Consider the following 24,390-nt stretch of genomic DNA (forward strand, 5'->3'; position numbering starts at 1 on the left):
TTTACCATAAAAGGAGAGACAGTCTGCTGAGCTGACCGAGGACAGAAGATACACAATTCTGATTGGCCGAGAGCTCTGAGCAAGTCAGGATGACAACGACATGTAGCCGTTTCCCTCCAACGGTTATTTCAAAATTCGAAATGACCGATGCCCAGACGTCTCTATAAATAGTGCCATCACAAGCTTCATTCTACACAGAACTTGATCAAGCCATTATGCTGACCAAATTTCTACACAAGTTCTGCAAGCAAAGAAGCAAAGCAAATCTTACACTACAATTCTCATATCTGTGTAAAAGTGTAGAGTGATTGTTTCAATCGTCTAAAGTGTCTTAGCAAATCTTTGTATAGGACAAAACACTTATCATTTCTAGAGATAGAAAGGAGAGACTGAGTACTCGGTTTTAGTACTCAGCGAGAGATTAGGATTGAGTAGAGGTATAGAGGAAGGTACTCTTGTCATACTCAGTTGCTAATATTGTAAAAGGTTTGAGGCTCTACCTTTAAAGAGCTCAGTAGAGGATTCGAAATCTCGGAACGTGTTCCGGGGACAAGACGTAGGCTTAGAAGAAGCCGAACTTGGATAAATCTGCTGAGTGAAGTATTTCTTACCTTTAACTCCTTATATATATTGCTTGCTTAAAATAACCAAAAACTGACCAAGTTAAGAGGTCAAGTTGAGTTGTGCGCGTTGAACGTTTGAGCTCAAGAATAGACTCTAAGTGCTATCTCCTGACTCAAGCTAAGAAACTGACCTAGTCACCAGTTGACTAAGCCAGTATCTTACTGTTTACTCAGCGCCGCTGTTAAAACCTTTTTCCTTAGAAAAAGAAGTCTGCCCTAATTGCAAAAAGTTTAAATAGTTCCTAACCCCCTCCCCCCCCCCCTTGGAACTATACTTGCAACCTTACAAGGGACCAACAGTCTTAACAAAATTATATATATATATATATATATACTAGTATTATTCACGCGCGTTGTACAGATCGATTAAATTTTTGAACAAAAATTCAACATTTTAAACTTTTTTACTTATATATTATTTGCATATATTGATAATAATTTTTTATTTTAAAATAATTTAAATTTATTAAAAATGATTATTTTAAAAAATGATAATAATAAATTTAATGTATGTGTAGTAATTGTATTGAAAATGATATTCTTTATTAATTAGATTATAAAATAAAGTAATGTAGTTAATATTTTATTTTATTAGAAACAGAGCATAATAATTCGAACAACATTTCACTTCATAGGTGATAAACTTTATAAATCCTTGCATTAAAAAATAATAGTGTGGGTGAGTTTTTATTATAAATAATATAATTGTTTACTTACTTTTTTATAAAGTAGTTTACAATAGTTTAAATGAACCTATATTGTATAAATTTTTTTCCTTTTTGGTATGACAACTCATTTAATTGAAAATTAAAATCTGTTTTCAAATTGATGTGATTAATATCCCAAAAGATAGTTGTATTTGTTTTATAGTTTTTTTTTCATTTAGATCTCCCTATAGAATTCACCAATACTCTTTATATATATAAGTTAATCACATTTTTGTCAAACTATCTAAAATATTTACTGTATTATTAATGTAGTTGCAAAAAAACCAACAAAAATGTACACAACTACTTCAATTTATCGACAAACTGGTTTGGAATGTACGATGTGACAATTAAATAATAATCAAACCAATATTTTCAAGTTTTTGATAGAGCAGGTCTAAAATTGATCTTATTCGGAAACGTTAAAGTTAAATTTACATCATTTTATATATTAAAGTTAAATATGCACTTCACTTGAAACGTTAGGTTAAATTTGATTCTTATCCCTATTTAAAAAAAACACCAATAAAATGATTAGAGAGTTATTCAATATGTCAGAAGAAAGAGTTAAGATTGGCAAGAAAGAGTGTGAAGATATTAATCATCCCTAAATCTTAAAGTGTAATTTTATTGCAGATACAAAATTTTAATTCTGTAAAAATAATATCTGAGTCTTCATCTTGTGACTTTCCCAACATAGTTACTTTCCAAGAAATCTTCCTTTTAGCTGGGGAGACGATAGGGTCGATTGGAGACGAAAGTTTCAAGTTTCCGTCTACTCCATTTGCTTTCTTCTTGCTCCTATTCAATTGGTCGGACGTTGACTCATTTGGTGCCAGTAGTTGATCGAATTCAGGGGTATCTGATATGAGACTGGATAGCTTTATCTTTTTCTTCTACTAATGTCATGTTGCTTTAAGCTTTCTCCTTTGTATTTCACAATTTCCATTTAATTCTTTACAAAAACATCAACTTCCATTTAATTTTAGGTAAGTTACATATTAGTTATGATTAGACTAATTATTTACAACTAAGTATTTAAAAACTAAATGTGGTTTTAGCATCTTTCAAAAAAAAAAAAAGTGATTTTAACATCCGATCAAATTGTGAAACTAAACCTAAAAAGATAACTGTAATAAATTTGATAATTTTTTGTTCAAATTTGTAAAATATTTGGCAAATTTACATATAACTTCACTTTTAAGAATTTATTTACAATTATATCAAGTAATGATTTTAAATTATGTCAAACTAGTAAAATCAGTACTTTTAATATATTTTAAAGATTAGAATTTATAAATCTGAAGTCTAAAATATATTTTCCAACGTTTATGATTTATGAATTAGGGTCTATAATTTTTAAATTATGGTATAAAATCATAATATATTGAAAATAATGACATATTAATAATTAAAGTCACATTCTACCAACGTTCCTTGCTCCGTCCATCAAGACTGGTTGAAATGTCTACAACAGTGTTCGCAGATGTCCGTCATGATTACCCACATATACAGAGAAGGTAATCGGATTGCTGATGCTTTAGCCCGCTTCGGCGTCTCCTCCTCCGGCATTACTTGGTGGCAATCGGCTCCGCACTTCTGCCACTCACTGCTTTTTGATGATATTTGTAATGTTTGTCACTTTAGATTTCGCTGATTTATTTGTTTTTTCCTTTTTATTGTTATTTTATTTTGTTACTTTGTTTTTCCGTTTCCCCCCTGTGTTACATTATTTTATTTTTAATAATATTGGTTTTCAGTGCGTGCTCTTAGGATGCCAACCTAGTTGGGATTTCAGAATCATTACTACTGTATTGTTCCAGCTTCTATAAAAAAAAAGTTTAGTGATAATTTAGTTGTAATTTTGTACTTGATTATGATATGGGCTTATGATATTCATGTGTTTGACCCATTCAAATAAGGGAAAATTACGCAGAAATTCATCTTTCAAAAACTATTTACAATTATATCAAATCATAATTTTAGATTATATCAAACTAGGAAAATTAACACTTTTAATATATTTTAAAAGGATTATAATTTATAAATTAGAAACCTAGAATATATTTTCTAGGGTCTGTAATTTATAAATTGAAGTAGAATTTTTAAATTATAGTGTAAAATCATAATATATAAAAAATAATGATATATTAAGAATTAAGTTTGCTAACTTAATGTATTTGAGATGGCCCAAATAAAGCAAGCGTCGCTGATCAATGTCTAAAATGGGCTTTCTTCGAGATGGCCCAATCTGTCTCTCAGTTCAACTCTTTACTTCAACCACCAATGCCGCGGTTTGATCGATGCCTCGCTCTGACCATCGAAATGATTTCCAGGTACGATTGATTTTACTTTCTGGAGCTTTTTCTTTTCTGTTCGATTGTCTATTCTGATTTCTGTTGGATTTTTAGCTTCAAATCTCATTAAATTCCCCCAAACGAAGATGTCTCCCTGGATATGCAGAATACCCTTTTTAAAGAGCTCTCATTTTCTCCATAAATTTCCAATCTTTGCACATATATCTCTCGTTTCCTTCTCCACTTCAACACCCAAAATCTTAATATTCGATTACCTAGTTAATCAGCACAACTTCTCCCCAGAATGCGCTTCAAATGTTTCGTCGTCATCATCTACTAAATACATCACCAAACCCCAAAATACTGATTCCGTTCTAAATTTCCTTAAGGAAACTGGCTTTTCTGAGAATCGCATAGAGGCCATTGTCCAAAAAGTACCCTGGATTCTTTCTGCTAACCTTGAGAGAACTATTAAGCCTAAAATCAAGGTTTTTCAGGACTTGAGATTTCACTCCACTGAGTTTACTGATATTATATCTGCTTCTCCATCGTTATTGCGCTTGAGTGCTGATAGGCTTCGGCTGTCTATTTTAGGGTTAAAGAATGTGTTGGGACCTAAAGCTGATATTCGTAGGCTGTTTAAGAAACCTGGGGGTAGGTGGCTTCTCCATCATGATTTAGATAGGACACTTGTTCCTAACATAGAGTACTTGAAGAGTTGTGAGATTTGCACCTTGCAGATTGCTACCTATCTTGGACGGGTTCCATCGCTTTTTCTCGCCCTTCAAGACAAGTTAAAAGGTTTTGTTCAAAGAGTTGATGAGATGGGCGTTGAAAGGGAATCAAAGATGTTTATTGAAGCTGTTAGGGTAATGAGTTCTATGACTAGAGAGAATTGGGAGCTGAAGTTGAAACTCTTTAGGGATTTGGGGTTTTCAGAGCAGAATATTTTGGTTGCTTTCAGGACAGCACCTCGAGCATTTGGTGTATCAGAAAGGAAGATTAAGGAGGTAGCAGAGCTGTTGCTTAGTTTTGAGGACTTAGGCATCCTTGAAATTGTTAGAAACCCACTGTTGCTTACTTACTGTGTTGAGAAGAGGTTGAAGCCCCGATTACAAGTGATTAAGGCTCTTCAGAGTAAAGATTTGCTTAAGAAAAAACCTATTTTGATTTCAGTTTGTGTGATGACTGATGCAAATTTTACAAACAAGTATGTGATTCCTTATTCGGATGAACTAGGAGATTTGTGTGTGGCTGGTCAGCAGAAACACGGAAAATGTAACGGAAGCAGATATATTTCTAAGAAAAAATAGCTAAGGAATGGTAATGGAAACGGAAACAGAAATGGACACGAAACGTGGAATCACTAATGAAAAAGAGTTTCCGTGCAGCATAAGGGCACAGTCAACAGATTCTGATGAAAAATTCTTGAAGTAAGCATGAACTGGAATTGGGCATTTATTGCTAGTACTTAAGTAGATTGTTTTTAATGAATTGTAGTAATTTGAAATTATTAAATTTTAGTTTCCATTTCTGAGGAGAACTTGTTTTTGTGAGGATATCATAACACAAACACCCAAAAGAAAAAAGGGAATTGTAATCACAATTAAGCACAATAGTACGTTAGTAATTGCTAATATGGGTAGAAGACAAGTAAGGATTGTCTCCAAAATATATTAAGCAAAGATGCCTAGAAAAGCAAAGCTCTACCCAATGTCAAAAAGTGTCTATGAGGAGTGTAAGGACAATTTCATTGACTAATAATCCCGAACTCCAGGAGAGGCTTGACATTGCTTGTAACAATCCGATCTGGAGTTAGAAAGTCTTAGCAAGGAATGATCCTAAGAGATGACGATGGAACAAGATTAAAATGAATCTTACATCGGAAATGGAGAGAGAGTGATTAGAATTTATTAGTAATGTGGATTTCTAACACATGTAGATACAAAGTGTTGGATTTAGACTAAGTCGGACAATATTTGCTTTATTTGAAAGCCAAAACCAGTCTTAACCATTTTAATAGTAGTTATAAAGCTCCAATGGTTCGGAACTTATGTGCAAGTTTTAGTAATTTGAAAAACTTATTTGCAATTTCCAGTTCCGATTGTTATTTCAGAAATTTCCAAATATAATGTTATTTTCCACTTAGGAGGTCATATTATCATTGAGCACAAAACAAATCTATCTATAGCAAACACACCATCAACTACCGATTACAAGAGAGGTGTTGAATAAGAGCAGTGATAGTCAGGAGGAGGATGTGTTTTCTGTTAGAGTGATGAATTCTATGAGTTTAGAGAATTGGGAGCTGAATTTAAACCTCTTTCGGGATTCTGGCTTTCCAGAGCAGAATATTTTGAATGCTTTTAGGAAATCAGCTCAAGCATTTGATATGTCAGAAAGTAAGATTAAGGAGGTAACACAGCTGTTGCTTAGTGTTGAGGACTTGGACATCTGTGAAATCGTTAGCAACCCAGTGTTGCTTACTTGCAGTGTGAAGAGGAGGTTATAGCCACGACTACAAGTGTTAAAGGTCCTTGCGAGTAAAAGTTTGCTCAAGAAAAGACCTGGTTTGGCTGCATTTTGTCTGATGAGTGATGCAAAGTTCATGAACAAGTATATGATTCCTTATTCAGATGAAGGAGATGTCAGGGTTCATAGCCATTGGATTCTGTATTACAAATAGAAATTCTTGATGTTTGAATGAATTTGGTTTTTCATACTTGATATATGAATTCTTGGCAGGAAGTGCTTTGTTTTTTTGTTTTTTTGAGGAAACAAAACTTATATTAAGAAGAATGAACAAGATCAGAACATCGACAGATCTCACAAGGTGAAGTGCTGAATCCCAAATAGTCGGACTAGGCCAATTAAATGCAGCCTTACCTAAAACATCTGCTACACTATTGGCTTGCCTCTTTACATGGGTGACTCGACTAATCTCACACTTCCTAGCTAAACGACGGCAGCAAGCAAGGATGGAACCAAATTCCGAGATATCATCCCTGTAGAATAAAACTCATCAACTATTGTCTTTGCGTCCAACTCAAGCCAGGCACCCCTCTAACCACAGGGATTGACCCATTCCAGCGCGTTTTTTAAGCCAACTGTCTCAGCAAGGCACGCCGACCAACACCCTACCACCGTTTTGGAAACACACTGCTCAACTCTACCTTCATGGTTCAGTAAGAAATGCATTGTTCATGACATAGACACAATTATAAATGATTTACGCAAGTTAAAAGATCGACATCTCTGTTTTGATACATTATGAATAATATAGTGCATTTTGATCTCTTCAAATTGGGTCCAACTTCTACTTCGTTTGTCAGCATTTTTACATTTAAAACAACACATAAAATTCCTTCATAAGCCAAAGATATAGGGTCCAACTTCAAGTGTCTTAAACACACACACACATGCATATGTCCAGGCTTCATAAGAAAGCTTCCACAAATAATTTAGTAGTTGGTTGTAATCCATTCAATCTTGTGGTTCACAAACTACATGTCTAGCTTTCATTTCATTTATTGATTATCAAACATAACCAAACATACCCACCTCTATCACATGCTTTTGTTTCCCACAAATGATTCAGCAGCTTCTTATATAAACTGAGCCTAATGCCTTCGCCTTCAACACCATTACAAGTTTCCAACATTAGCATTCAGCACTCCAAAACTCTACAATCTCCTTCACTTGTCCTCTTAAAAACAATTCCATCCCATTCAGCTGTAGAAAAGCAAGATGATCATGATCAGTGCCAAGAAGCTCCTCAAATTAGCAAGGAAATGGCAGAAGCTTGCTGCACACAACAGAAAAAGAATTACATTACCACGAACTGCTGGAATAGCAGAAACTACCAGCTGTAGCACGTCAACAAAAGTAGACAAGGGTCATTTTGTTGTGTATTCTGCAGATCAAAAACGTTTTGTGCTTCCTTTACAATATCTTAACAATGAAATTATGAGAGAGTTATTTAACATGGCAGAAGATGAGTTCGGATTGTGTAGCGATGGACCTCTCACATTACCATGTGAAGCAGAGCTTATGGAATATGCAATTACATTTATAAAACAAAAGGTTAATAGAGATGTACAAAAAGCACTGTTGACTTCCATAGCTAGCAGTTGCTCCTCTTTACATCTGCAACATCAATCAACACTGCAGCAATTACCAATTTGTAGCTTCTGATAATTACAATTAGATCTGTAATACAAAAATATACAATTGTACATTAATATACTTCATCAAGAATCTTAAAAACTTTTTGCCAATATCTACTTATAATCTCTCTATCATACTCACCATATTTGTCAAATTTAGTATCTCTAATCACACAAATATTCTCTATGTTACTTCAGTTTATATCATTAACCTCTCCTCCCATGATATTGAGTCTTCCAAAGGCAATAGATAATATTGGGTCGTCTGCAAAAGCTGAAAAAGGTTGCTTTGTTGTGTACTCTTTAGATCAGAAACGTTTTATGCTTCCTTTGAAATATCTTAACAATGAAATAATCATATCCTCTTCTCACATGGGCTGCTTTCACTATAGGTTACCCGAATTCTCGCATTGTTTTTGCCTTTTCATCTTCAACATTAAATGGCAAGCCATCAATTACCAATTTGTAGCATTTAGACAATTATAATTAAATTTAAGAACATTCAATTGTACATGTAAATTCAGTTGCCGGTCTCTCTAACTTTGTTTATTCTCTTTTGTTCTAGTTCTGTTTATATTTGGTCTCTGTAAGTCCATACTAGCAAAACTGAATATATACCCGACATGAAAATTATACCTAAGATAGTTTCAACTTTCATTTTATAAAAAATCATAGCACTTAACCATGTGTTTTGTCTTCTATAATTTCTGGAAATTCAAAGGTAACTTTGGGGCAAAACATTCATAAATGTCTTGTTATCCATACTTTGATACATGTAGGATCCAGCTTTAACTAATTAATGTCTCTCTCATCTTAAACAAAAGTTGAACAACTCTGCCAGCTTTGAGTGGTATAGAATGCCTCTTCACCAAATCGTACATAACAAAGCATCTACATATCACATGGTTTTGCTTTCAAACATAACACCTCCCTTATCTACATATCACATGGTTTTGCTTCCCATTTAGCCCTACCTGGTTGCAGCTCCACTGTCAATATATACCAACCATCGCAACATTATAACTCACTTCAACAATCTCAATCTTCCTATTCTCTCAGCTTTTCTCTTCAAACAATTTCACTTTAGACTCCAAAATAACAAGATGATCAGTACCAAGAAACTCATCAAATTTGCAAGAAAATGGCACAAGTTGGTTGTAATCAAGAGGAAAAGAATCGAATCGCCACATACAATTGGAACAACAGATACAAGCAGCTGCAGCACATCTGAGAAAGCTGAGAAGGGTTGTTTTGTAGTGTACTCTGCAGATCAAAAGCGGTTTCTTCTTCCTTTAGAATATCTTAACAGTGAAATCATCAAAGAGCTATTCAATATGGCAGAAGACGAGTTCGGGTTGCCTGCCAATGGCCCTCTCACGTTACCATGTCATTCTCAACTTATGGAATATGCAATTGATTTGATCAAACGGCGAGTCACAGGAGATGTAGAAAAATCATTACTAACTTGTATAGCTAGTTGCAGTAACAATTACCATCTCCAGCATCAAATAACCAGACACCAATCACCAATTTGTAGCTTCTGAACAGTTAAATAATAGAAAAGTGTACATTTATACATGTTATGAGAGAGTCTCAGAAAAGTTTTATTCTATCCTGCTTACTTATCTTTCAAATGGAGTATTTTTCTAATTATGAAGATTTCCATCTCCAAGCACATAAGATTGAACTTTATGATTTCTCTTCATTTATCAACTTAGCTTCTTTTTACCTCCAACTATAATAATAACATAGACCTATAAAATTAAATCAAAATGAAAAACAATGTATCTAATTACAGGCACATGATTAAAAGTATCTAATTCCAGGCACTGTTACATATACTAGAATGAGAAAGCAATATATATATAGAGATCAACTACTTTGCCTTGAAATCAACTACTTTTAATCCGTTTTACAATTTCTCTTCTTAAGGTTACCTAATAATATATAGGGTAAAGTTGAAATAAAACCCATGTGGTTTCACTAATTTTCAGATAAAGGACTGTGATTTACTTTTTGTCAAAACGAGGATTGAGGTTTTTAACTTTAACAAAATAAGGACTTTTTCGATTGATACTATTAAAATCACCTTTGACGACTTCAAAAATGACATATTTTAAGAACGAAGCAACTTTAATTCTTCAACTTTTTTATTTTGAGATTGTTTAGATGATGTTTGGTAAAGAGAGAGAAAGTTAGTGTTTAGAGAGAGAAAGTTACAAGAAAGATAATTTTCGAAAATCGAAAATGTATTTCCATAGAAAATATGGCATTGAACAACTTTAATTCTTGAAAATTTTCATTTTAAGGTCGTTAAAGATGGTTTTAATAGCATTAATCCAAGTTTGAAACCTCAATCCTTGTTTTGACAAAAAGTAAACCACAGTCCTTTATCTGAAAATTAGTGAAACCACAGGGGTTTTATTTAAACTTTACCCTAATATATATATAAAAAATTTGATCATCTCTTCTGATCATTTGACCTCATTTGACATCTTTCACAGTTCATAATTTTGTTTGGCATTCAATTGATTTATTGCATGCTCTAAGATTGAACAATTTAGAGATTAGCATGAGGTCTTACTCACTAAAAGTATTTTCCGCCAAAAATAATCTGCAATTAATTAAAAATGCACAAGTTTGATTCTTAAAATTAAAGATTTGGATTCAGAAAACATTTTTCTGGATTGTTTTTTCCTTTTTATCTTCTTCTCAGTTGTATCATGTGTTGAAGATTATGATTACTCAATAGTGTAAAGAAGTAGATGTTGGATCTATCCTTGTGATTACTGAATATTCCAATAAACAAGAAATCATTTTCAGAGACATGTGATGTGCATAAATATGTTTGGCAGTTCTTGGACATTATTAAGTCCAATATGCTATTTGTTTAGATATGTTGGTTTCAAATAAATTCATCCACAGATTTGTGTCTCATTGTACTAAATTATATGCATTTATTTAGTGGTCCACAAATATACTATTTGTTCTGAAACTAACTGGCAAAGACAAGCCAACTTACCGAATTTGATCTCAAATCCATTTCTCATGATAAGGACTTTTTTCTGCAGACTTTGTGTATATATAACCGAGTCTCTTCCTTTGCCTTCCACTCATCAAATCCACTTTCGATAACCAAAAAAAGAGTTTTATCTTTTCTCTACCAAGAATATGAATATCAGTGCCAAGAAGCTCATCAAATTGGCAAGAAAATGGCAGAAACTGGCTGCTCTCAAGCGGAGAAGAATCACGTTGCCACATTTAATTGGCACTACGGATAATAGGAGTTGCAGTACATCTGCAAAAGCTGAGAAGGGCTACTTTGCAGTATACTCTGCTGATCAAAAACGTTTTCTACTTCCTTTGGAGTATCTTAACAATGAAATTATCATAGAGCTCTTCAACATGGCTGAAGATGAGTTCGGATTGCCTGGCAATGGACCTCTTACTCTACCATGTGAGGCCGAGATTATGGAATATGCAATTTCTTTGATCAAACAGAAAGTTAATAGAAATGTAGAAAGAGCATTGTTAACTTCCATACCAAATAGTAGTTGTTCTTTGCCTTTTCATCAACAACATCAGTTACCGATTTGTAGCTTTTAAAAATATTTATAGTTAGATTAAAGAAGAATACATAGAAATGTAAATCCAATTGATTTATTTATTTAATTCATCACAACTTTGGCTTCTTTCCTAATTCTGCGTGTATTTGGTTTATACTGGAAGCACAAATTTGTATGCAATAACTTTAATGAAGACAACATGGAAATTACGCCTAAGATAGTTTCAACTTTCATTTTATAAAAAATCATAGCACTTAACATGGCCTGTTTGGGAATTAGCTGTTAGCTGTTAACGATTACATTAGCTGTTAGCTGATTAGACTAGCTGCAGACCTGTTTGGTAAAAATTAGCTGATTGATAATAGTGATTTGTGCAAAAAGACGAATAAGGGCGTTAATTTTGGCGCAGGAGAAGAGGGAGTCTATCTATTAGGGTTAAAGAAGTCCATTAATTTTAATATTCCAAAACGCTAATTGAAAAAGCTCATTTTAAGAGCTTTTTCTAAATTAGCGTTTTCATCCCAAACCTCTCTCCACCAAACACTCCAATCAGCGGTTTCAGTGGTCAAACCTCTAAAATTGGTCAAAACCGCTCTTTTTATTCCAAAACGCTCTTTACCAAACAGGGCCCATGTGTTTTTGTCTTCTATAATTTGCTGGAAATTCAAAGATAACTTGGCACAAAAAGTTCATAGATGTCTTGTTATCCAAACTTTGATACATTTAGGATCCAATTGGACTAAAAGCTCAAGTTGGTAGTTAAAGATACACTTCATATTAATATCTAAAAATAATAATAAAGTAGAGGTCCAAGCAACGAATTGCATTATCAGGTTCAAGCAACGAATTTATGTGGAAGCCACTACTGACCTGAGATAGAGGTTGCTAGTATCTACTTGTCATAACTATTTCATTGGAGGGCACTCTAGGGTCAAAAGCACTATAATTGGACTGCATCAAAGCTTCTATTGGCCAAAAATGCATGCAGATGTCACCAAGTGGGTCTCAACTTGTGATGCTTGCCTCAGATGCAAGGCAGATATTTCAGTCTATCCTGGGTTACTACAACCTTTTTTCATACCTAAGGGAGCTTGACAAGAAATTGCAATGGACTTTATTGAGAAGTTGCCTAAATCAAAAGGGTTTGACACAATTTTGATCGTGGTTGATAGATTCACTAAAACTGACCATTCCATTCCCCTCTCACACCCTTTTAATGAAAATTATGTAGCTAAGGTTTTCTTGGATCATGCGTTTAACTTGAATGGTATGCCTAACTCTATTGTTTCTGACAGAGACGGAAAAAAAAAAAAAATTGAGGAACTTTCTGGAAAGTGTTGATGAAATTATTGGGAGTTCGTTGAAGCTTAGTAGTGCTTACCATCCACAAACAGATAGTCAGAAAGGCTTAATCAATGCCTTGAAAATTACTTAAAGAGAGTGTGTTTTATCACTCCTAAGAAGTGGGCAGAATGGGTAAGTCTAGTGGAATATTGGTACAACATTAGTTACCATATCTCCATCAAAATGAGCCTTTTTTAGGCATTGTATGGGAGCATTCCTTCCCTGCCTATGGTGCCTCCTATTTCAACCACAGTAGCAGCTGTTGAATAATTCCTACAGGAGAGGGAACAATTGAGCTATATCCTAAGGAATGTTTGGCCTCATCTCAAAATAGAATTATGCAGGTGGCCGACAAACGCACTGAACGAGAGTTCAAGGTAGATATTATGGCCCATTCTTTGTCTTGGAAAGGATAAGTAAGGTGGCTTATAACTCAAATTACCCATGAATGCAAGATAAGTCCAGTTTTCCATATCTTGCTCCTTAAGAAATAGTTGAATCCTTCCATTTCTATTTTTACCACACTTACTCCTATTACGGATGATGAATGCGTAGTCCTACCTACAAATTCATTAAACTCGAACTGAAATGATTGGTGGAGTTCCAACCAAGCAACTCTTAATCTTATGGAATGGATTCATCGTAGTAGACGCCACTTAGGAGGATGAGGCTACTGTCAGCAAACAGTTTCCTTTCTTTATCATTCTTAGGAACAATAATGTGCTAAAGGAAGGGCTATTGTTTCGTATAGCAGAAGGCAGAAAGTAAAAAGTAACTAAGTTCCAATTGCTTTTATGAATTGTTTTTAGGGTAAATTTCAAATAAAACCCTTGTGGTTTTACTAATTTTCAGATAAAGGATTGTAGTTTATTTTTTATCAAAACGATGATTGAGGTTTTCAACTTTAGCAAAATAAGGACTTTTTCGATTGATGCTATTAAAATCACCATTGACGACTTCAAAAAATGACATATTTTAATAATTACTAATATTCTAAGCAGCTTTAATTCTTCAACTTTTTTTATTTTGAGATTATTTATATGATGTTTGGTAAAGAGAGATAAAGTTAATGTTTAGAGAGAGAAAGTTCCAAAAAAGATGATTTTCGAAAATAAAAAATGTAGTTCTATAGAAAATATGACATTGAACGACTTTAATTCTTGAAAATTTTCATTTTCAGGTGGTTAAAGATGGTTTTAATAACATTAATCCAAGTGTGAAACCTCAATCCTCGTTTTGACAAAAAAAAGTAAACCACAGTCCTTTATCTGAAAATTAGTAAAACCACAAGAGTTTTATTTGAAATTTACCCTTATTTTTATGCTTCATTAATTATTTAATATTGCTTACCTACTGTTGTTAATTTTGTTAGTAGTTATTTCTCTCAGAATTACCCGGTAGCCTATTTTGGACTGTTAGATTAAGTTACACCAGCTATAATATGACAGCTGGCTTTTGTGTAACCGTTTCACTTGACCTCAGCTGTATCAAATGCTATTTAAGGTTATGTAGCTAGTAATCTATCGATGAAGAATATTATCAATTTTAAGAATAGATAACAGGATTCAGATAGCCTCATTAGGATCGGGTAGTGTCTAGTACTCACAAAATACATACCGTTTCCATCCCAAAAAAAAAATTGGGTTGCGTTTAGGTTTATGTTTTTTATCCTTCAAAAAAATTTGTTTACTAACTTAATGACCGGGTTACAAGTCTTGATTATCACTAAATTTTGAGAATAGCTGTATGAGGATCAGAAATTTGGATGCACAACCATAATAGAAAATTTAACCCAAGACAAGAAAACATAAGTGGGTCACTTGTTATAGTCTGGTATGCATTGAATGTTCTAACTTTGTTGAGGATAACATGGTTTTGTTCTGCTATATACAAATACAAAATATATAGATATTGAAATATCACAATCCATATTCAAAATATGCACCCACCTTCATCAAACACAAATCCCCACTTCTTTTTCAACCACACATCTCCTCACATGCCTTTGCTTCCATCTCCATCCTTAATATATATATAGTCATTTGCTATTCCCTTTTCATTCCACACTCATCTTCACTACTACTACTACTTCTCCAATCTTTCTCTCTTAATTTGATTCTTCTACTCCTAATCTTTCACAAGATGATGAGTGCTAAAAAGCTTCTCAAATTAGCAAAAAAATGGCAGAAGTTGGCTGCTATTAGGCGAAAAAGACTTACTACGCCACCAACTGTTGAAACTACACATACAAGCAACTGCAGCACATCTACAAAAGCTGAAAAAGGTTGCTTCGTTGTGTACTCAGCGGATCAGAAGCGTTTTCTGCTTCCTTTGGAATATCTTAACAATGAAATCATCATACACCTATTCCATTTGGCAGAGGAAGAGTTTGGATTGCCAAGCAATGCCCCTCTCACATTACCATGCCATTCGGAGCTTCTGGAATTTGCAATTGCATTGATCAAACAACGAGTCACAACAGATGTAGAAAGATCTCTATTGACTTGTATAGATAGTTGCAGTAGCAGTTCATTTTCTTACCATCTCCATCATACTGTAACTAGCAATCAATTACCAATTTACAGCTTCTAAAGCTTATAAACATGACTAGATTTGTAGATAACACTTGAATATTATATGATATACAAAAATTTACATTGTGACTCAAATAATTTTCATGATCTTGCAATTGAAATATTACTTCCATGATTTTTCACGAAGAAAGATGTGTTGTTCTGATAAAATTATATAAAGAAGTAGATACTGGATCTACCCTTATGGTTACTCAATATTCCAATACTCATTTTCAGAGGCATGTGATGATCTGAATAAAGAAGTTTGTCAGTTTTTGGACATATTAGGTCCATTATGATGCTATTTCTTTGCAACAAATTTGAAACCTGCACCAATAAATGCATCGATAGGTAAATAATACTATATATTATATGCATTTATTTTGTGGTCCACAACCACAAATATATATTTCGGTTGGCTTCATCCATATATTTATTATGATATCTAATTATATAATTGGAAAAGATAAGCCAACTTACCCACAACATTGAATTGATCTCATATCCACTACTCACATGGGCTGCTTGATATTCTCTTTTGTTCTAGTTCTGTTTGTATTTGGTCCATAAGTCCAAACTAGCTAAAGGACAACAGGTGCAACCTGAACATACATGAAAAAGTAATTATGCCTAAGATACTTTCAACTTTCATTGAATTTCATATCTGCAACTAAATTGAATTTCAGCATCATAGCATTGAACTGTTGTCTTCTATAATTTTTTCCAAATTCATAGATAGCTTGGGACAAATTCCAAATATTTTTAAATAAAATCTGACCTGATACATCTTTTTTTAAGAAATTTTGGTACAAAACATTTCTAAGAATACACAAATGTCTTGTAGGATCCTGCTTTAGGTACTGTCTCTTTCATCTTAAACAAAACTTGAACAACTTTGCCAGCTTTCACCCATAATTCTGCTACATAACTAGTTGGCATGAAGATATAGATGTATCCCAATTAACCTTTGCCCCACATTTATAAGTATTTAAAAGGGATAAGGTACAAAAATACCCCCTAATCACCATCAAAAAAAGCTTGCTCTACAGTTTCCATCTCAGATTTTACCCCTGATTATTGATAATACATATGATTAACATCTTTCACAGTTCATAATTTTGTTTGGCATTCAATGAAGCCCACATCTTGATCCTAATTGATTTATTGTAGGCCCTACGATTGAACATACTCATATGATGATGTCTAAAGAACAATTTAGAGACTAACAAGTGAAGGGACCCTATCAAAATAAATTATGGGATCGATAACGTCTTACTAAAAGGATTTGCTGTCAAAAATAGACATAAAGCAATTATCACTTCTTTTACTGTTGTTTTTGGAACAGCATAATTTGCAATTATTTCCCAATGCACAAGTTTTATTCTTTATTTTAAAGATTTGGATATTCAGATAACATTTTTCTGTATTCTTTTTATTTTCTTCTATATTAGTGCAGTTGTTTAAAGAAGGAGATATTGGATCTATCCTTGTGATTACTGTAGATGTCAAACAAGATATTATTTTCAGAGGCATGTGATCTGCATAAATATGTTTGGACACTATTAGATATGTTGGTTTCAAATAAATGCATTCACAGATTTGTGTACTAAATTATATGCATTTTATTAGTGGTCCACAACAAGTAAGCCACAAATATACTATTATTTCTCACCAATTATATAATTGGCAAAGACAAAGCCAACTTACCCAATTGTCCAACAGCCTTGATTTCATATCCGCTTCTCACATGGCCTGCTTCCCATTTATCCCTGCATTTTGGGATCTCCGTGATAAGGACTTTTCCTGCAGAAATTGTGGATGTATATATATATAACCAAGTCTCTTCCTTTGCCTTCCACTCATCACAAATCCGCTGAAAAAAAAGTTAATCTTTTCTCTACCAAGAATATGAATATCAGTGCCAAGAAGCTCATCAAATTGGCAAGAAAATGGCAGAAACTGGCTGCTCTCAAACGGAGAAGAATCACGTTGCCACATATCATTGACACTACAGATACTAGGAGTTGCAGTACATCTGCAAAAGCTGAGAAGGGCTACTTTGCAGTATACTCTGCTGATCAAAAACGTTTTCTACTTCCTTTGGAGTATCTTAACAATGAAATTATCAGAGAGCTCTTCAACATGGCTGAAGACGAGTTCGGATTGCCAGGCAGTGGCCCTCTTACACTACCATGTGAGGCCGAGATTATGGAATATGCAATTGGTTTGATCAAAAAGCAAGTTAATAGAGATGTAGAGAGAGCATTATTAACTTCCATAGCAAATAGTTGCTGTTCTTTTCCTTTTCATCTACAACATAAGTTACCCATCTGTAGCTTTTAAAGAGTATTTATAGTTAGATTTAAGAAAAACACATACAAATGTAAATTCAATTGAATTATTTATTAATTCATTACAATTTTGAAACTTGGTCTTGCTTCTCTTTTTGAAATTTGGTATTCCTTTCCTGAGAAATTCTATAATGACAAACAATTGGTTCATGAACATTTTCATGAATATCTCTCCGAGCGGTTGGCATAAAAAATAAAAAGAAATAAAAAAAAAACATGTCCCTGTCCCTAATAAGGATTAATCTAAATTGTTCCTAGATAACAGTGTAGTGGCAAATTATGCTTATATTGAACATCACTGGCAAATTATAGATATATACATTTTTCTGCTGCTATTAGCACAATGGTTTATCTAGTCAGAAACAAAAGCACAGGTTTGTTTTGGATATTTTTGTAGCTTCTGTAAATACAGTGGTCTAGAATGAACGCATTTGATAAAATGTTGAAGAATTTATCATAAAGTTAGTGTAAATCAAAGCTTATACCAATTCCCCATGTATTTCGTATTGCTGATCTACCAAGGAATCTATTCAGAAATTATCATTCTCTATACTAAAAAGAATTTGAAATTTAAAAGGCAAAAAGCATCTAGAGACATCATTCTCATTTTAGTGGATTGAATCTGGATCTGATCTTTTATTTTGTTATCACAATAAGCTCTGATTTTAGTGGATTGAATCTCTGATCTGATCTTTTATTTTGTTATCATACTAACCTATAATTTTAGTGGATTGAATCTATGATCTTTTATTTTCTTATCACACTAAGCTCATGCTTCCCAAATTAGTTAGCTGGAAATATTTTCCATAGCCATGTTATATATACAAAGGTTTTCACACTATTAAACACGCAAATTGCAAATGCAGTTGAAATGAATAATGTTCTGTTTACTGAATTTTATATTTAAAGATGACTTTCCCGTCATCAGGGGCTTAATATGACTAAAGGTAAAAGATCAAGGGTTTAGGGGCTTGATGCTGAAATGAACAATCAGATTCTCAAACCACCAAGATCAGAATGATCAAAGCCTCAGTAATGTTTTTTACCAATATAATACAGTTTTATCTGCTTCTATTTTCAACCCATTTAGAATTATTTTTAATTACTATATGAATCAAATCTACTAGACTACTATTATTTGGGGACATTTTTCATTCATTTATATGCATCTGTGTGAGTTGCGTCCATTTATGTGATTTACATTATCACATAAATGGCTAGTCATCCAAACTTGCACAACTCTACAACCTTTCACTGAAATATCCAATTTAGATAAGTTTCAAAACAAAAAATCAAAATTATGACAGCTTATCCATGCATATTTTCGTCTTGTCTGGGTCAATATGGCTTGTTTCCTTATGATTTCATCAGGTCATGAGCAAACACTTTTTTTCAATTTGCTGCTCTATCACTTCACACTTGGATAAAATATATGACATAACATGACTTGATTTTCAAACATACACCAACATCCATACCTCATAAACAGGCCCTTGTATCTACCAATCACATGCTTTTGCTTCTTAATAAAACCTGCTTTCTCACTATAAAATCAACTCATTTCCTTTGCTTTCTACCCATCACAAAGATTTGCATTCCTCCAATCTTGAAGTCCTTCAATTTTTCTTTCAGAACCTTTCCCTGTGATTTGTAAGAGTAGCAAGATGATCAGTCTTCTCAAATTGGCAAGAAAACGACACAAGTTTGCTGCGATCAGGAGAAAACAGATCACACCAGAGCAAGTTATTGAAAGGGTAGAACAAGAAGCAGTTTTTGGAGAATCGGCAACGGCTGCAAAGGGCCACTTTGTTGTGTATTCCACAGACCAAAAACGATTTTCGCTTCCTCTGGAATATCTTAACAATGAAATAATCAGAGAACTATTTAACATGGCAGAGGAAGAGTTCGGATTACCAAGCAATGGACCTCTCATGTTGCCCTGTGATGCAGAACTTTTGGAGTACGTAATTTCTTTGATCAAAGAGAAGGTTTATGGAGATATACAAAAAGCACAAGCTATGTCGATAGTAAGTTGTTTGCCGTCTTTGTATCTCGGACATCAAGAAAGAAGCCATCAACTACCAATTTGCAGCTTCTAAAGAGTCATAATAGGAATTGTAATGAATGCATGCAAGTGTACATACTACATAGGTACAATTTATCAGAAAGTCTCAAATTTATTTCATTATTTGTCAACATGAAATATAATATCCATAATCGATACATATGCACTAAACACATTTCCCAACAAGCTCAATGGGCTATAGAAGTGTGGGATCAACACTATAATCATTAAAAATATCAAACTCAAATCATAATTAAAAAATGATACGCACTTGATAGTAATATATTTGAATAACAAATGTAAACTATACAACTTTGCAAAAAAAATAAAAAAAATAGAAAGATCCTGCCTCAAGAAGATCAAACAGAAAAATTAACCAGACAACAAATCAAGCATACAAACATGAGATTCACACAGTTGACGAAGTTCACTTGCCATGATCTGAGCAACAGTTCTTACACAAATGGCATCAAGCTCTTTCTGCCAAAAGCAACTGCTCAAGTTCCTCCCTTCTCCGTTCCAATTCCTGCAATTTCAAAATCCAATGTTACTGGGTAGATGAAAATTGAGTAAACAATACACATTTATCAAAATGATTATTACGAAAATTCTGAGGAACGATCAAGGCATGGATAAGTATTTGAAAGAGAAATTTTTTATTTACAAGCTGTTAGTCTATGACAAAGCAAAACATGTGGTCCCCATTTAAGGTATCACATACAACAAAAGTATCTTCGACCAACAATTTGGATTCTGAAGAAGCTTAGTCCTTCTACACTTAAACAGGATCAAGTTAAATCATATGATTCATCTTCATCGTTGTCATATGTTGGCATAACTTCCAATCTACAAGGTTAGTATACAAGGACCAGCTCTCCATGAACAGACAACATGCATAACAAGTGGAAGTTTCAAAGATATCTAAGAATTCATACTAGTTATCTGATTCTCAAAGAAAAGTCCATATAATGCTTGAACTAAATATATGGTGTCTGGAATTTAGCACATAACTACATAAACTGGAGTAACAATGATCATATACAAGCTTAGGAGTGCAATTCAGGAAGAAAAAAAAAAAAAAAAACAACAACAACAAATAGAATTCATCAACTTCCCTAAATCAAACTACTTATCTTACCTCCAGATCATTGACTGCTTGCTCCCTTGTAATAGCTGACTTCTGACGAGCTCGTTTAAGAAAGCCAATACATAGAACTCCCTAGAAATTGAAATTTTCATACAGTTTTTAGTTTACGGATTCCTCAAAGGAAATAAAGATCAAATTCTAGAAAAAGGAAGCTTAACAAACATTGAAACGTAAACTTCGATTGGCAATTTCTTCAAACTCAATCAAAATCAAGTGAAAGTTAAATGTAAAGGAAACAAATTCTTTATGTCGTCTTACCAAAACAACATAGAGAAAACCACAAGCAAGGAGCAAATAACTTGCTATGTTTTGTAGAAGAATAAGAACCTTCTGGCTTGCTGAATAGTCAGGGAAAGCTCTCGTCATGACAGCAACACTGAACAGAGCAACCGTTATTTTAAACTCCAAATAAGAATCTGTCTCCATTGTGTCTATGAGTGAGTCTGTTTGAGTGTGTGTAAGTAAACAAAAATAACAGGAAGGTCTTAGTAAAACATAGGACATACAAAATCTGCAGCATACCCCTACCAGCCCAGTACTCCAACACCTGCACAATGCAGAATAATTTTTAAGAATGGATAAAGGGATCAAAGTCTCTAAGCAACTTCAATCTAACATTATATGTCCTAGATCTGAACTTGACTGCGGTTTTGTGCTGATACAACGATTAGGTGAAGACATTTTAAAGTTAAATTTCCAAGTCTTACTCTTTTTTTTTCACTAATTTCACTTGCAATTAGCATCATGAAAAGGTGAGATCCAAGACAGGAAGTCCACAATATAGAATAACAGTGCCTAATATCGCACTAAACCAATTCTACACTATATTTTCTTAAAGGAACACTAGACTTTGTACCATGTGTACAAAATGAAGTACTCAAAAGCACATGTAAAATATCACTATCTTTTTCTAAAATGATCAGATGTTTTGCTAACTGAACACTAATTAAGTATATTTCCAAAGAAAGAAGCCGCTAAACTCATCATCATCCAAAATATTAAAGTTCATTTCCTTAATCTAGTTTAAAGTGGTGGTATTTGGTTTTATGTGTATTATTAGGCAAGCAAGCAGCATTGTCTTTCAGACCCGCATGATGACACTTGGAAAACAAAATTTAAGCTGGTAAGAACTGACTTTATTTTGTTTTATTTGTTACACAAGAACTGACTTTATTGATCTTAAGAATGAAATGTCCCTGTGCAAGAGAACAATTCTCAGTTTAAATTTCCTAACATTTCAACATAATTTCATTGTCTGGTAAAGCAAATGCACTCAACCAGACACAACTGTCCGCAATAAGAACCTTGATAACAAAGTAAAGTCAAGGCTCAACGACAGAAGAAAAAAAAAAGAGCATGATTACTACTAGACTATAAAAGAGCAAGGCTCACAGAGAGAGAAAAAAGGAAGCATGATTACTACTAGACTATAAAAGAGGGTAATGCAGGCTCAAGGATGTTCGCACATCATGTCTATATTATGATCTCAAACATTCAGTTCCAAACAGAAACGCACTGGAAATCAATTTGGATTTTCAGGGAATACAGTTTAATTTTTTGGATTACAGTAAGAAAACTGCTGTGAAATGCAAAATCATCGGCAATCTCCAAATTAAAACCTAAGAAAGGAGCACGAACCTTCCAAAACTTAGTGATAAATCCCCACTCCGTCTCCGCAACAACCACAATACACGCAGCCACCACAGCATAACACCGGAATATCCCATTGAATATCTGACAGGAAACAACCAATTAACCGTGGATAACTCTCCCACCGACATTAAAAATTCATATGCAAATTGCATACAACAATGGAATCAAGAGATGAAAACGTACATCGGATCCGTTTCTGAAGGAACGAACGGCAGACATAACGTTAACAGCAACGCAGAGGATGGCAACAAGAGCCGTCAAAAAGCTGAAGCATCTGCAAGCAATCAAAAAAGGGTCCGTTCTAGTTCTCAATCTGGAACTGGAGGCTAAACGAGGAACGCTGTCTCCTCCTGCTACTCCACCTCCTTCGACTTCCCTGTTTGTGGCCATTTCTTAGAAAGAGAGAAATGAAGGCAAGTAAGACAAAATTCAGCTTCAAAATAATTAAAAAGTAGAGGGAGTCAAGTAGCACAAAGAGAAGAAAGGGATTTCCTTTTTCCTTTTATTGTAGAAAATTTTAGTTTGTGGAGTTCTTGTGGAAAAGGTTTTCGGATTCTTTTCTTTCACCTACTGTTCAATGCAGAAGGCAGTTTGGTAGGGATGAATGACACTTGTCTTTTTTGATTTTATTTGCTTTTTATGAAGTCTTTTTTTATGTATTAATGGAGTCGTTTTTGTTTTTACTAGCTTTAATTTTCTAAATAATTTATCAATGCATGTATATAGATTTTTTTTTTGTTTGTTTTTGTTACTATATAGATTATTTTTTTTAGTAGGGAAAAGAAAGTAAAGACAAAATAAACATCACAATAAATTAACCCGTGATTAACCTAGGAAAGCAAACCCCACAATATCTTCAGAAAGCAAAGATAACAGGAAATCAGGAGGAGAATAGAAAATAGAGACGCCCAAAGCCCTCTCATGGCCCTCAGCAGTAAGTCGATCTGCCACCCGATTCCGCTCTCTGAAAACATGATAAAAGTTGATAGAATCGAAAGAGGAGCAAATCCTTCTAATTGCTTTAACTAAATTTTCCTAAACACATAGCGCTTTTATCAGAAATCATCTTGTTTGCTTCGAGATTGTCTGACTCCACTAGCAACCTCCTAATCCCCAGATCTTCTGCCACCCTAAGCCCAGAAAAGATACCCCAGAGCTCAGCAATAAAAGAGGAATCCAAACCCAGATTCTGAGCAAAACCTTACAACCAAACACCTCTTGCATCTCTCAATACACCGCCGGCAGCAATTCTTCCGTCCTCTTTACGCGACCCATCGGTGTTCAACTTTACCATCCATTCATCTTTATTATAATTATTTATTAGTATACTATAATAATTATAATAATTATCGTAATTTTTATTATTATTATTTTAATAATAATTTCTGAATTATTATAAAAAAATTATTATTTTTTGACACTATTTTTAACATAATATATAAAAATAAAAAATACAATGTAATAAAATAAATAAACTTATAACAATAAAACAATAATAAAATACTCATATTTTAAATAAATAAACAGACATCAGTTTCATCTAAGCGTTGGGAGTAATTTAGGATGGAAAAATCCCTAGGTATGAAAGCACATCGAAGAACATTTCAGGGAGAAATTAAGAGAATTTGTTGAAAATATGGATGAGGAAGATGGAGAAATTTTTTCTCGGGTGGCTATGGGAGCTTTACATTCACTATCCTTAAGGGTAGGATTCATTCAGTTCGTTAATCCTCGCTAGAGTGGTCGAAGAAGAAATTTCTTCTATTCTATGAGTCATATTCTTTGTTTTGGAAGATGAAGGTTTTGATTTGGGAGACATAGGAGTAAAAGAGAAGTATAAAAATAACTTACTTGAATCTCTGGAAACTCAAAAGAGCAGAAAACGCATGTTGTAAAAC

General features: G+C 33.6%; 1 protein-coding gene and 1 long non-coding RNA gene across 2 annotated transcripts; both read right to left on the minus strand.

Moving 5' to 3' along the window:
• Positions 1 to 15,067: 15,067 nt before the first annotated feature.
• Positions 15,068 to 16,220, minus strand: LOC136226357 (uncharacterized). The gene is made up of 3 exons (XR_010687700.1): positions 16,055 to 16,220; positions 15,757 to 15,878; positions 15,068 to 15,603 (listed from the first exon to the last, which is right to left on the minus strand). It is a non-coding gene; the product is annotated as an uncharacterized lncRNA (long non-coding RNA).
• Positions 16,221 to 19,942: 3,722 nt separating this feature from the next.
• LOC136226356 (uncharacterized) lies at positions 19,943 to 23,124 on the minus strand. The gene is made up of 6 exons (XM_066014807.1): positions 22,676 to 23,124; positions 22,478 to 22,573; positions 21,346 to 21,386; positions 21,098 to 21,215; positions 20,831 to 20,911; positions 19,943 to 20,218 (listed from the first exon to the last, which is right to left on the minus strand). The coding sequence occupies exons 1-6, from the start codon at positions 22,880 to 22,882 to the stop codon at positions 20,162 to 20,164; spliced, it is 600 nt and encodes a 199-aa protein (XP_065870879.1). The 5' UTR covers positions 22,883 to 23,124; the 3' UTR covers positions 19,943 to 20,161.
• Between the last annotated feature and the right edge of the window lie 1,266 nt (positions 23,125 to 24,390).

The sequence above is a fragment of the Euphorbia lathyris genome, chromosome 4, assembly GCF_963576675.1.
Source record: "Euphorbia lathyris chromosome 4, ddEupLath1.1, whole genome shotgun sequence".
Taxonomy (NCBI): Eukaryota; Viridiplantae; Streptophyta; class Magnoliopsida; order Malpighiales; family Euphorbiaceae; genus Euphorbia; species Euphorbia lathyris.